The sequence below is a fragment of the Pogona vitticeps genome, chromosome 1 (assembly GCF_051106095.1).
Source record: "Pogona vitticeps strain Pit_001003342236 chromosome 1, PviZW2.1, whole genome shotgun sequence".
In the NCBI taxonomy this organism is placed as follows: domain Eukaryota; kingdom Metazoa; phylum Chordata; class Lepidosauria; order Squamata; family Agamidae; genus Pogona; species Pogona vitticeps.
Window position 1 is genome coordinate 339,388,074 of NC_135783.1, and position 13,597 is coordinate 339,401,670.

General features: G+C 40.9%; 1 protein-coding gene across 4 annotated transcripts in view; it reads left to right on the forward strand.

Moving 5' to 3' along the window:
• The first annotated feature begins 2,106 nt into the window (after nucleotides 1–2,106).
• Nucleotides 2,107–13,597, forward strand: part of PPP2R5C (protein phosphatase 2 regulatory subunit B'gamma) — a 97,616-nt gene continuing 86,125 nt past the window's right edge. For all 4 annotated transcript variants that reach the window (XM_020793563.3, XM_020793565.3, XM_020793567.3 and 1 more), the window contains exons 1-2: nucleotides 2,107–2,279; nucleotides 4,298–4,363. In XM_020793563.3, coding sequence (XP_020649222.1) covers nucleotides 2,247–2,279; nucleotides 4,298–4,363 — 99 coding nt within the window. In that variant the 5' untranslated portion in view covers nucleotides 2,107–2,246. The remainder of the gene's footprint in view (nucleotides 2,280–4,297; nucleotides 4,364–13,597) is intronic.

A 13,597-nucleotide genomic window follows, 5' to 3' on the forward strand; every position in this document is an offset into this window, starting at 1 on the left:
GAAGCATCAATCTTAGCTGGCTGCTCAGATAGATAAATCATATAAACAACAAGAAGACTTGGGGCACCTTAAAGACTAATTTATGATAAGGTCTGATTTAGCATAAGCCTTTATGGACTATAGCCCACTCCTTCAGAGGTAACTGAAGAAGAGGGCTACCTCCATCCACTAAAGCTTACACTTGTAAAGCTTGCTAGTCTTTAGGGTGCACTTGATAGATAAAATCCTATTGCCGAAACACATACCACACACACGTCAAGACAATCACGCAAGTAGTTTTTGTATTTCCTGGGATCTTGTTGCCACCTTGAACATGCAACCAATTGCATTAATAGTTGTGCAACCAGCAGAAGACCAGTCACTTGGCAAACAAGTAACATATAGCAATGCTTATGCAGTTCCCTAAGGTAACAGGCCTCTACCCATTCTTTATCAAAATGTTACCCCTATAGAAATATGTACTGTGTTTCCCCAAAAATAAGACAGGGTCTTATATTAATTTTTGCTTCAAAAATGCATTAGGGCTTATTTTCAGGGAATGTTTTTTTTTCATGTACAACAATCTACATTTATTCAAATACAGTCCTGTCATCTTCTTCCCGGTTGCTGCACAATGCTGGAGGGTGGGGTTTTTTCACTTAACTGGGGTTTATTTGGAGGGTAGGACTTATATTAGGAGCATCCTGAAAAATCTTACTAGGGCTTATTTTCAGATTAGGTCTTATTTTGGGGGAGTAATACATACACAGGTTGGGGCAGGGACTTCAAAAGATATGGAAACAAAGTATATCTACATACACAGGAAAGGAGAACAAAAAATCAATTCACAACAGTAGTCGATTGTACTGTACTAACAAATACTCACTTCTCCCTCAGAGAAGGGAGGGGCTGAAACCCTGTTGCTTAGTGTAGTAAATCACAACTCCAGTAAGCCCACTGAATCTGTGGAAGTTATGGAGGAGTCCCCATTGATTCCATAGGTCTACTCCAGCTGTAACTTACTACGCAAAGCAGCAGGTTTTCAGCCAATGAATCATTTCTCACACACTCTTAGTTTTTTCCTTCCTTTGTCACCTCTTCATTGTCTTTCTCTTGCCTTCAAGTCTTTCTTTGTCACACTTCCTCATTTTGCTTTACACTTTTTCCTCACACACACACACACACGTACGTCTTTTTCTTTTTCACCCCGTTTTCCTCACAATCCTTTCCTTTCGGTCTTTTCCCCCCGCCCTGGACCCCCCCTCCTCAGTTTCCTTCGCACTGACTTTGCTACCGTGCTTGACTCCCTGACACAAACCTCCCATCCGCACCCGAGACTCCCCAAACGGGAGGCGGTTCCTCCCTGAGGCGAAGGAGGGCCGGTCTCCCTATTGCAGGATGACGGCCTGAATGCTTTTTTTCTAGCTTTTCCCTCACCGAGGGGAAATTGGGGACAGGACCAACTGGTCGGGTCTCCTTCACCCTCAGCGGTGGAAGAAGGGCTGGGGGTAGCGGTGGGGGGAGGGAAACAACCTCCACCATATGTCTTATGCCTGACGAAGTGGACTTGCCCACGAAAGCTGGCGTTAAAATAGATATATGTAACAGTTGGTCTTTAAAGTGCCACCACATTTTTGTCTTTTTTTTATTTGTTCTTTTATTTTATTATTATTATTACTTTTTAACCAATAATGCTTGCACAGACTAACACAGCTCCCCTTTCGACCACCACCACCGTAGAGGCACTGCCTACAGATGCAGAGGGGGGACATGAAAAACATGGGGAGGGAGGAGGAGGAGGAGGAAGAAGAAGAGCGTTACGCTCACGTGACACAGCCCAGCCAATGGCGAGGCGGCCTCCCACCCCAGCCGTGAAAGGGGGCGGGGCAGGAGGAGAGCACTGCTGACAGAGAGGCCGCCTCTTCTTCGCCTGCCTTCCTCCCTCCCTCCCTCCCCTTGGGCTGCTTCGGGGAGTCCGAGGAAGCGGGGCGGGCGGGCAGGCAGGCGGGAAGGAAAGGGGGGAGCTCCCAGGGAGGGAGCCAGCGAGCCCGCTTCCTCGAGCGGGAGACAGGCCGGCTTTCCGGCCGGTGAAGGAGGAAGAGGAGTAGTGGGAGTAGTAGGAATAGGAAGCAGCTGAAGCAGGAGGCGGAAGAGTGAGGGAAGAGAAGCCGGGAGTCAACGGGGCCACCGCCGCCACCACCTCTTGTCCCCGTGGGAGGTGGCGGCTCTCCGGCCTGGCGGGCCCCCAGCCACCCGACCCGTCGGCCATGCCGAATAAAAACAAGAAGGAGAAGAGTCAGGTCAGGCCTGAGAAGAACCGGCGGCGGCGGCGGCGGCGGCGGGGGGGGGGAGTAGTAGTAGTTTGAGGCAGGAGCAGGCCCTACCCGAGGGGGTGGAAGTGGAGTTGGCAGGCCTCGCTGGGGGCTTGGAAAGCCAGTTGAGTGGAAGAGAGGGAGGGAGGGGAGAAAAGAAAGAAAAGTGTCCGTGGTTATTAATGGGGATCCTCTGGAGGTGGGAGGAGGGTGCCTTAAAATGAGACCCTGGAAAGGGATGCCTTTTGGTGTGGGGTGAGTGGGGGGCGAATCCTTCCCCCCTGCAGTGCTTGAGACTGTTAAAAACACACCCACCCACCCACACCGTCGTTATCTGCCCGACACCCCCCCCCCGAAAGAGTGGTGTGAAGACTTAACAGGCAGGAGTTCGTACTTTTAGGTGAAGGGGGTGGGATAACAAGCACTCTTGTGCCATTTTGAGGAATAACAGATGTTAAGCTTTAAATCTGTAAGGCCTTCTAAGGTGCTGCAAGGCATGCTTTGTTGCAACAAAGTTCTTACCTGTTGTGGGAGTTGTTTTTTGAGGCGGAATGTTTCCTGCTAAGAAAAAAAATGGGTGCAAATATACTGTGTGGAAGCAAGATAGGGGGTGGGTGAGCTTACAATCAAATGCTAGTAACACTGAGGTCCGTGTGAAAAAAAAAATGCTCCATGCCTTTAAAAAGGCATGCTGGTATCAGTGCCTTTTTAAAAAAAAAAAAAACTTGTTAAACAGCATACATTAACTCACTCTCAGATAATCTTGTAATTTTTCGGGGACTGGTTCTCATGTATTTGGAAAAGTGTCAGCAAGTAGTTAAGCCTTATTGATGCAGTCATACTCACTTTGAAGGAGTCTTTAGGCATAATTCTGCAAACATACGTATATGTTCTTGGAAGCAACCTGGTTGCTCAGTGAGACATTTTGTATAAACATATATAAGATCATGCTGAATACTGGTTGAGCCTTTGTTTCCTAGCTAGACTGATAGGTGAGGCAGAGACCTGGCCTGCAGGCATTCCAGGAGTTTTTGCTTTAATGCTGACACCAGAATATATTGCTCTTGCATTTGTCAGTTACATGTCATGCTGAATTCTGTTTTTCTTGTCTACATCTGTTCAGAATTTTGGGTGTGCTCATTGCATTCTGTATTTTTTGTGGTGTAACTATCTATTTGACCTACTATTTCTTCTTTCAGACCTGACAAATCTAAAAAAATAAGAATCTGGGAGCAAAGAGTAGATATGGTGTAATGGCAGCAAGCATAGGTTCTAGTTGTCAGCTCCATACGGAAAGATTGTAAAAACTATAGTCCCAATATGAATTTTATATATGGGGCAAAGTGAAAACTAGATCTCAGAATCATGTACTGGAAGTGATGCCATCACTTATTAATAACTGCTGCCACAGGTTTCCCTGGGTTTCAGTTGTATCAGCTGTAGCCGTCCAGCCTGGTCTTTAAATTTCCCAAGGAAAAAAATTGTTCAGAACTCATCCAGAATGATGTTAATGTTGTGCAGTGTAATTTTGATATCATACAAAAGTTATGGATCATTTTGCCAGCTGTCTGTTGTGCATTTGGAGATGTTTATGTACACCTGTGTGTATTAGAGATAGCTAGATAAAGGCAAAAACTGGTTGTGTAGTTGTCATTACTTGTGCAGTACTACGCGGTAGTATTCTGGCCAGTGGTACTATTTTCAGATTGCCATTCTGTTATTATATTTTATAAGGTGTAGTTTAATTATCACAATATTTATTTCAGCCTTGATCTATGCCCCTCCCAATTCTATCTCCATTCTTGTGTACTTTAAAAGTATTACATGTTTGCCTTGCAATTAGGTGGTGCCCCCATTTTTAAAAAATCTACACTACTTGCTGAGTAGTGTATTTTAATTTTGTGTCTTCTCTAGATGTGTTCCAGTTTATTAAAAAATAGTCATTTTAAGCAAAGGTGCATCACATTTTTGTTTTGTCAATACTGGTGTATTTCTGTAAATTGCAGGAACCTCCAAAAGCGGGGAAAAGTGGGAAAAGTAGCAAAGATGTTCAAGATAACCTGGACATTGAGGTAAATATAAGTCGTATATCTTTCAGTCTGTGAAAAATTATTATGCTGATATCTATACAAATTTGAGATTTTCTTTATCACTGTTTATCTGTTGGAACTACTCAGTGAATCTTGAGGTCCAGGTCTTGTCTCTGTTAAAAATATAAAAGTGTACTAATTCACTGATCTTTCTGTAAGAAGTGGTAATTTATGTAAGAAGAGATAATGTAAAATGCTCAGTGTTCAATAACAGGTTTGTTCTTAAGTAGTTTCCTGTTTATTTAGAAGAACTGTGTGGCTAACAAACTCATCAGTGATTTAGACATCCCCATATTTTGTGAGCTTGGTTAAAACATCTGAGTACTACTTGGCTAACAGTGGCAAATTTGTGCCACTATAACCCTCATCATCCTCTACCCTTGGCTTAAGCTAATGTGAATTGCAACCCAGCAAAATCTGGAGGACCACAAATTGCCCATCCTTGGTGTATGTAAAGTACTATGTGTAAACCTTTGCTCCCACATCTGAAAAATACTGTATAGGTAGTAATGCTGGCATATCTAACAAGTATATAAGCACTATTAAGATCATGTACTTCTAGTGTTTTGATCACTTAGGGGAAGGGCTGTATTAAGAATATTAATGAGAGGACTTTTTTTGTTCTATATGGAAATATTTTACAATTGTTGTAGTATTATATTGGTCAACTGTCAATTGTGCAATTTTAAGTACCATTTAGGAACTATATCCTCTGTAGTTCTAGCTCTTGTTGATTTTACTGTCATTTCTTCTTACAAGTATAGAACCATGATAGTAAATTTTAAATATATCAAATAGTGATGAATAATGTGCCTTTTTCGGCCAACTTCTTGAGCATTTGAAATGGATCTTTATGCAGCTCTGTTCAATATTATCAGTACTCAACTATTATCATAAAACCGTTTCCCCATCTTTTTTTAAAGGTTAAAATGAATATCTACAAATTTTTTTATCTTGTGATTTCATCAGTGTATTACTACTTTGTCATCTTAAAAAGATAGAAGAAGGAAGATAATAATTCTGTTTCTATTAAAGCATAATTTAGGATTGTATATCTGTAACTGAACTAGGTAATTAGTGTTTTAGTAATAACTGTCATTATTAAATGGATGAGTGATCAGTTTTAAAACAAGGTGGATTTAAAGGAAATTGATTTCAGTTGTCCATCCAGATTCAGTTTAATCTATAATTTTTTTCACATGAGAAAAGTGCATTCTTGTTTGCGATAACATTGATACATTGCTTTTTCGCAGTACTTATTTTTCACAATTTCCTCGTCCAGTTTTTCTCCATCTCCAATTATCCTCTCTTCATTGGCCCTTCCAGCATCTGAAAGTGGACCCTTAGAGAGAGCAGTAATGGTTTGACTTTGTCTTCACCAAGTTACAGAAGGAAAATAGCTAAGTTGCTGTTATAAAGGAATAAACAATACTAAAGGAGGCTATTGAAATGAATCCTGGAGATTTTGACAAGGCTTCCAAGAATTTCCAAGACCATAACATGCTGAGAGAAAGGTGAGGGGGACAGATCCAGCAATAACTTCAGTTAGAGTTGAGAAAATTGGCTTAAAACTGCAAGCTTTTCTAATTGCTTCTACCCAGACTCAATTCTTGGGGCAGGGGCAGAGGATTAACAGAAACCTATGGAATCTCATAAAATTGAAGCCCTAATCCTATTGAAACTCTTGGGCACTATTTACGAAACTCTTGAATAAAGTTCATGTGAATATTTTCCTTATAATATACAATGAATAATCCTCATTCCATAAAGAGATATTTGAACTGTAATACATTTTAAATAAAAGCTATCACCACAAAGGGCTTTTTTAAGTAACAAGAATTTTAACAATAAAAAATTTAAACATGCATTAAATGAAAAAAATAAGTCTCAATTTCGTTTTTATTTGGAAAAAAAAGGATGTTTATTATCCACCCTGATTTAAAAATACCGATATGTTGAAGGTTACCAGCTATTGTGTGGGCAGATACTATTTGAATGGTTTTGAAGTAATGCTGTGCCATCCATTTTCTGCTTCCTGTGTGCTGGTATCATCGACATGATTCAGCTCCACCTTTTTTTTCTCCAGCCTAATTTGCAGGTGCTGCCAACATTGTTAGTCAAACCAGTCAACTCAATTAGACTAGATATATTCTGTACTCCTGAGAGAGACATGGAAGGATTTCTGTCAGGCTCTACCCTGTAGTGTGTGGTGCTTGATTAGATTAGCTTGTGCTGTGCATGTTGGAACAAAGTCTACTTCTGTGGCAGCACCAGTGAATTAATGGGGGTTGGGGTTGTGCTATTAAGAGACCATAGAATTATTTAGAAATGTGCTATGTTTCTCTTCTAGAATTACAATAAATTATATGTAGGGTAGATTTAAAAGCAAAACATTGCTGTTTAAGAATTAGAGAAACAAATTGCTCTCACTTCTGTTAAAAAAACTCATTGTGAAAGGAATCTATGCATAATTTGTTAATGTTTGCCTTCAAAAAAATTTATACACACAAGAAAAGTACAGTGGTCTTCACTGTATATTTTTCTGCATTTTTAATTTTTATTTTATTTTACATTTCTTCACAAAAGAGGAGAGGCTGTAGAAATAAATCTGCTTTTACTCCTGGAGGAGAGTGTAATGAGAGGCTGGACTGATGACAAGAAATGTGACTGAACATATGCTGTAGTTCGCAATTATAGCTGATATTCTGTAATTAAAAGTCAAGAGGACTGATTTTTTTCCGAGTGTTTTAGCACATAATTTATTATTCCAGATTATTATGCATGTTGGAATGTAAGAAAGTGATGCAGGTGCATGTTTTATATTCTGTTCCTAACAGTTTTGAGCCAGATAGATGTTTATTATATATAAATCTGCAGAAGCGCAAATATGTGTCACTAGTCATTTGCCATTTGGCTCTTTTGAATCCCAACTCTAGCAATTCCGCAGGCAAAATTTTGAGAATATCAAGCCAAAGACCACATCTAAAGACACCTATGTTTTCATCACATGGAACATACCCTTGTCTCAAAGTCTGCATGGCCTAGCTCCAGCCTATTGTTGTTAATATATGAAGAAGCAAGCTGTTATGGTACTTCCTGGGAATTTGAGGTGCCTCCTGATGAACTACAATTCGCAGGAAGTACTACGGCAGATTTCTCTTCTTATTTTTTATTTTTTACATTAACAACAGAAAACGAAAGCCTCAGAAAGCCATGTGATCTCTAGGTTGTGGTCCAGGTGAGTAAATGGTAGGTGTGCATCTGTGGGCTGAGACTCCCATAATTCTGCTTGGGAAATTCGGAGTCCAAAAAAGATGAATGGCTTATCCCTACTTGTCACCTTACTGGGTTTGGGTGTGATCTTTATAAGAAGTCATCTTGTATGAAAATGCACAATTCACCACTCAAAATTATATTAGTGAATAAAGATGACATATGTAATAAGTTTAAAAACTACTTGCTAGCTAACAGTTTTATGTGATACATGATGCACAGTTCTACCAGTGCTGTGTCTAATGACTAAGGAACTGTGGGGTTTATAGAAACTATATAGTTGGGTGTCTCAGCCTATATGTGTTACATGAAGCAGGAACTGAACTTTTTTTAATGCGTCCTGGCTTCCCTGCCCTGCCTCCTCTGGGTGCTGCCTCTGAATGGGTGTCCACTGGATGAGACAGCTGGGAAGCACCAAATGCCTGCTTGGCTGAAAAATGAATCTTTTTGCAGCAAAATAGGATGCTTTTTGCAGCAAAATAGGTTGCATTGTCCCATAGCCCTTTATTGCTTTTTGTAGCAAAATAGGTTGCATTGTCCCATAGCCCGTTATTCACTATGTCTACCCTAATCACTCCACCACCCTGACATCTATGTGGAGAAATGTACTAGCATATGTAGTTTTATTTTTCCAAGCTCTTGTAAATTAAAAAAGGTGGGTTGTGAAAACTAGACAGTGTCCTCTACTGAAAGAAGAACGCATGTGACAGTATTCTACAAATATTTTATTTATCAGCTTCCATATAAACCTTGTCACTGTATTCATGATTGCAGTTATTTTATATTGTTTTCTGTATATGTGAAAGTGCTACCTTGGTCGTAAGATTGTCTGAAGTCAAATAAAAGGGCAATAATAATACAATCAGAATTAGAGATGGGCACGAACCGCCAAGCCAGCAGTTTGCACCAGTTTGTTTTTCAGCTGAACAAGTGTTTGGTGCTCCCCAGCCCCACCTCCTCTGGTGAGCACCCCACTCAGAGGCATCACCCTGGCTTCCCTGCCGTGCCTCCTCTGGGTGCTGCCTCTGAATGGGTGTCCCCTGGATGAGACAGCTGGGAAGCACCAGACGCCTGCTTGGCTGAAAAATGAATCCAAACAAACCATCAGTTCAGTGGTTCATGCCCATCTCTAATCAGACTCTTAGTACTACAGACTGGAAGGGTCCCTGCGTATAACCAAGACCAACCCCTGCCAAGGGGGTACTGTGGGGAACTGAACTCCCAACCACTGGCACCACAGCTAGAGACCTAAATAACTGAGCTCTCTAGCAGTTCCTGTATGTATAAGCTGGATATGTCTTCCCAGTACATGTTCACTGTGAAGTTGCAAAAAGAGATTCATAGTTAAGATTGCATCACATTTTATTAGATCAGCATTACAGACCAGACTTACTGCTTGGCTCATTGCAAAGACAGTGGACCTGGATCATTTCTCCTTTCTCCGCAAGATCTAGTATAACAATCAGTGACTTTTCCTGATACCATAAGCATCAAGTAACTAACTGAAGGGAAGATGGAAAAATCTACAGCCCAGTGATGATGCATTGTGTTTTGTATTAACTGAATATTAACGAGAGCCAAGGAATAAACTCAGTTCTACAGTTTTGTGGGCAGCTCTAGGGTTGCTTTGATTTTTGTCATTCTCTTGCATACTTCCAGCGGCAATTCTGGTTGTCACAATTGCATCATGTCTTTTGAAATTACAGGAACTGTTATGCACCCTTCCACTTTATCCTAAATCCTACTTGCAATTTTTCACAGAGCTCTTGCAGTGGAACTTTTTAATAAATTTGTAGTAGCTGTTACCTCAAAAACGATCAGATATTTTGCCTTCCTTATATGAGGGCACAATTGCTGCTTTATGTTCAGGTCAGCCAGAGGATTAATTATGAGACACTTCGTAAAGTGAAGTCGCAGTAGGCCAAGCTGAAGATGCTGTTTACTTTGGAGTTGCCAGGTTCCTAATTAAACAGTATAATTTCAGGCCCTTCCAGTTGGTTGAAAGGAACAGAAAGGTAGATAGCAGAGTTATTTTATTCTTGCCTTTGAGATCACACTAATCTTTGCTGTTCACTTCTGAAGTGGACATTAAGGTGTTAAATACTTTTTTCTGAGTTGAGAAAGTCAGAATTCAACTTAAACATTACTGTAATGTCAAGAATTCTGAAGTCTATAGGAATGTTCTGTCTCACAGTTTGGATAATCACAGGGAGAAATGCCTAGTACAGTAGTTGGGACAGAGGACACCTGCAAGCTTTTGTTAATGCTTTACCAGGAATCTCTTGATCTTATCTCGCATACAATGTTTCAGAATCAAATTTGTGTTATCAGCAGTGTTGTCCTCTTCGTTTTGTGTTTTGATTTTATTTGTTCAGCACTGGGAAACTATTCTAACCTCACATCTGAAATATATGGTGGAGGGAGATATTTCAGCTGTCAGGCAAATAGGTAAACTTACAGGTGTAAAGTTTTTAAGGAACTTTAGATGTATGAGAAAAGGAAGCTTGAGCTGAACCATCTGCTATAAGGGCTATTAACATTGAAGGCTTTTTCACAGACTCTAATGTGAGTTGCTGCAACCTGCTCTCATGTGTGCACATGCCTACAGTTATAAGAAATCAAAAACTGTACCCCAAGATACTTTACAGTGATTTCTGCCCAGATTGCACTGCTTTTTCTGGCTACCATGATTACAGGAATTGCTGTGACTCTGACCTTGAGCAGCCTTGTTCACACTTCTGTTTATCCATGTGATTGTGGGTGTGTCACTAGTTGAGAACAAGCTGCAGTTGCTTATCTGGAAAGTGAATATAAATACACTAGGTGTGGCAAAACTGCACATGAAAGCATTGTTAACTTAATACTAAAGCATTGCTTTTAAAATTGTTACTCAAGCTAGAATTTTGGAGCATTTTCTAATTATTTTAGTATTATCTTGTTCAGTGTGCCACCAGGACATAAATATTGTCATTTGCGGGTACTGAAACTACTACAATAAAATGCAGCCTTCTGTTTCCTGGAAGTGATGTGCTGAAGCAACATCATACCAAATCAGCACAGCTTTTTACAATACTTGGCCAGAAATCTATTCTGTTCTGCACACTTGCTGCTGAGATGGCTTGGCTATCTATGGGTAATATCTATAGAATGGCTAAGTATCTCCTCCCGCAATTGAAGTGCCAAGCTGACGGAATTCCTATGTGCTTTGGAGTGACCGCTGTGGTGCCACTCCTGCTGTCCTGCTAATTGATTTGGCTCAACAGTGATGTACAGAAAGCTCCTTTTAACTTGCAGGTGCTTGCAAATATCATTCAGTTCAAGTATCACTTATAAAAGCAATATGGCTACTGTGCAAAGGTGGCCTCTAGTCCAAGCAGGCAGGAGAATCCTGACCTAATGTTCCGAAAAAAATTCAGAAAGGGTTATGTGATACTTAAAATTACCCAAATACAAGAGCAGGTGATCCTTAAAACATCAAACAAACTATGAGCTTTCATGGGTCAAGTCCACTTCCTCAGGCCAGTTTTGCTTTTATATTGGAAATGGTATCCTGAAATGAAAATGCTACTATTAATATTGCTAGTGATCGGTCAGCTGGCTGGATAGCATAATAAATTAGGTAATTAGGTAAATTAGAGATTTAGCGTTTGATTCTCCACTTTGCCTCTCAAGATAAGAGCCAGCCCCAATTGTCTTGGGCAAGCAGCATAGCCCCAAAACACCCCCAGAAGGAGGGAATGGTAACTTACTGCTGCTTACTTTATACATAAAAAACTCTGGAAATAGTTGCTGCAACTCAGAATGGACTTGACATACAATAGCAATGGTTGGTCCAAGTCCTGGTTACATGGACATCTTATTAATCTGAATTTCAGGAATTTGCACTGAGATTAGAGTTAGATCAAGGAAAATAACTTTTTGGCTGTGGTTATACCAGAATATTAATGTATGTACTAAGAATCCTTGTTTCTTTTTTAATCCTTTTGATATACACTGGAATCTGAATATAGCCCTCTTCAGCTGTCTATGCTGGATCTTCCATTTTTAAATTCCCTTTCCCCCAAGAGTTACATTGAGATTTATATCAGAGTATCCTGGATGGTTGAAGTGATCTGAAACTGGCTTCTGTGTCTTGCTCTTTCTTATGTTTCTGTCCATTTCTTCTTTCGCATAGAGATTGTCCTGTTCCATTAACTAAATCACAGACGAGCACTTCTGGCACAGAATGGCATAGACTACATTAGCAGAACAAGTAAATGAGACTCTGATATTAATGATTGTTGTTAGAGCTCATTATGAGGCTGCCAGAGTAGATGTGGGAACACAGTTAACATCTGAACTCATGGCAGGATCTTGTTCCACTTTCCATAAGAACATAAGAAGATCCGGCCAAGGGCCCATCTAGTCCAGCTTCCTGTATCTCATAGTGGCCCCACCAGATGCCTCTGGGAGCACACGAGACAACAAGATACCTGTCTCCTGATGCCACACACTGCATCTGGCATTTTGAAATACCTTTTGGCCCTGGAGATTATACAGCCCCATCATGTCACCTGCGGTGGACTTTTCCTCCAGGAATCTGTCCAGTCCCGTTTTAAAGGCATCTAGGCCAAATGCGATCATCACATCTTGTGGCAAGGAGTTCCACAGACTAACAACACGCTGGGTAAAGAAACATTTTCTTTTGTCTGTTCTCACTCTCCCAACACTCAGTTGGAGTGGATGTCTCCTCGTTTTGGTATTGCATGAGAGGGAAAAGATCTTCCCGCTATCCACTTTATCCATCTCCTGCATAATTTTATATGTCTCAAGCATGTCCCCCCTCAGGCACCTTTTCTCTAGACTAAAGAACCCCAAACACCTCCTGATAAGGGAGGTATTCCAGCCCATTCATCATTTTAGTCACTCTCTTCTGCACCTTTTCCAGTTCAACTATGTCTTTTTTGAGGTACAGCGACCAGAACTGTACACAATACTCCAGGTGGGGCCTTACCAGCATTTTGTACAATGGCATTATAATGTTGGCTGTTTTATTTTCAACCCCCTTTTTAATGATACCTACCATGGAATTGGCCTTCTTCACTGTAGCCGCACACTGGGTTGACACTTTCATTGAGCTGTCCACCAGCACACCAAGATCTCTTTCCTGATCTGTCACGGACAGCTCAGAACCCACTAACTGATAAAGTTTTGATTTTTTGCCCCAATGTGCATTACTTTACATTTTCTTATATTGAAACACATTTGTCATTTTGCCACCCATTCTCCCAGTTTGGATAAATCCTTCTGGAGCTTTTCACAATCCCTTCTGGTCTTCACCATCCAGAAAAATTTTGTGTCATCTGCAAACTTGGCTGCCTCACTGCTTATCCCTGTCTCCAGGTCATTGATGAACAGGTTGAAAACCAACGGTTCCAGGCCAAATCCCTGGGGCACACCGCTTTTCACCTCTCTCCATTGTGAAAATTGCCCATTGACACCTACTCTCAGTTTCTTGGTTCTCAACCAATTCTCAGTCCATAAGAGGACCTGTCCTCTTATCCCCTGACTCTGGAGTTTTCTCAGCAGCTTTTGGCGAGGGACCATGTCAGATGCTTTCTGAAAATCCAGATAGATAATATCCACTGGTTCACCCGCATCCACATTTGTGTTGACCTTTTCAAAGAATTCTAAAAGGTTTGTGAGGCAAGACTGACCCAAGAGCCCATTATGAATTTCCCTCATCAAGGCTTGTTACTCTCTGTGTTTTAATATTTTATCTTGGATTAGGCTGTCCACCATCTTCCCTGGAACAGATATTAGGCTAACCTGCCTGTAGTTTCCTAGGTCCCCCTTCCTTCCCTTTTTAAAGATTGACATGACATGTGCTATCCTCCAGTTCTCTGGCACTGTGGCCGTTTTAAGGGACAAGTTGTATATCTTAGTTAAGAGATCAGCAACTTA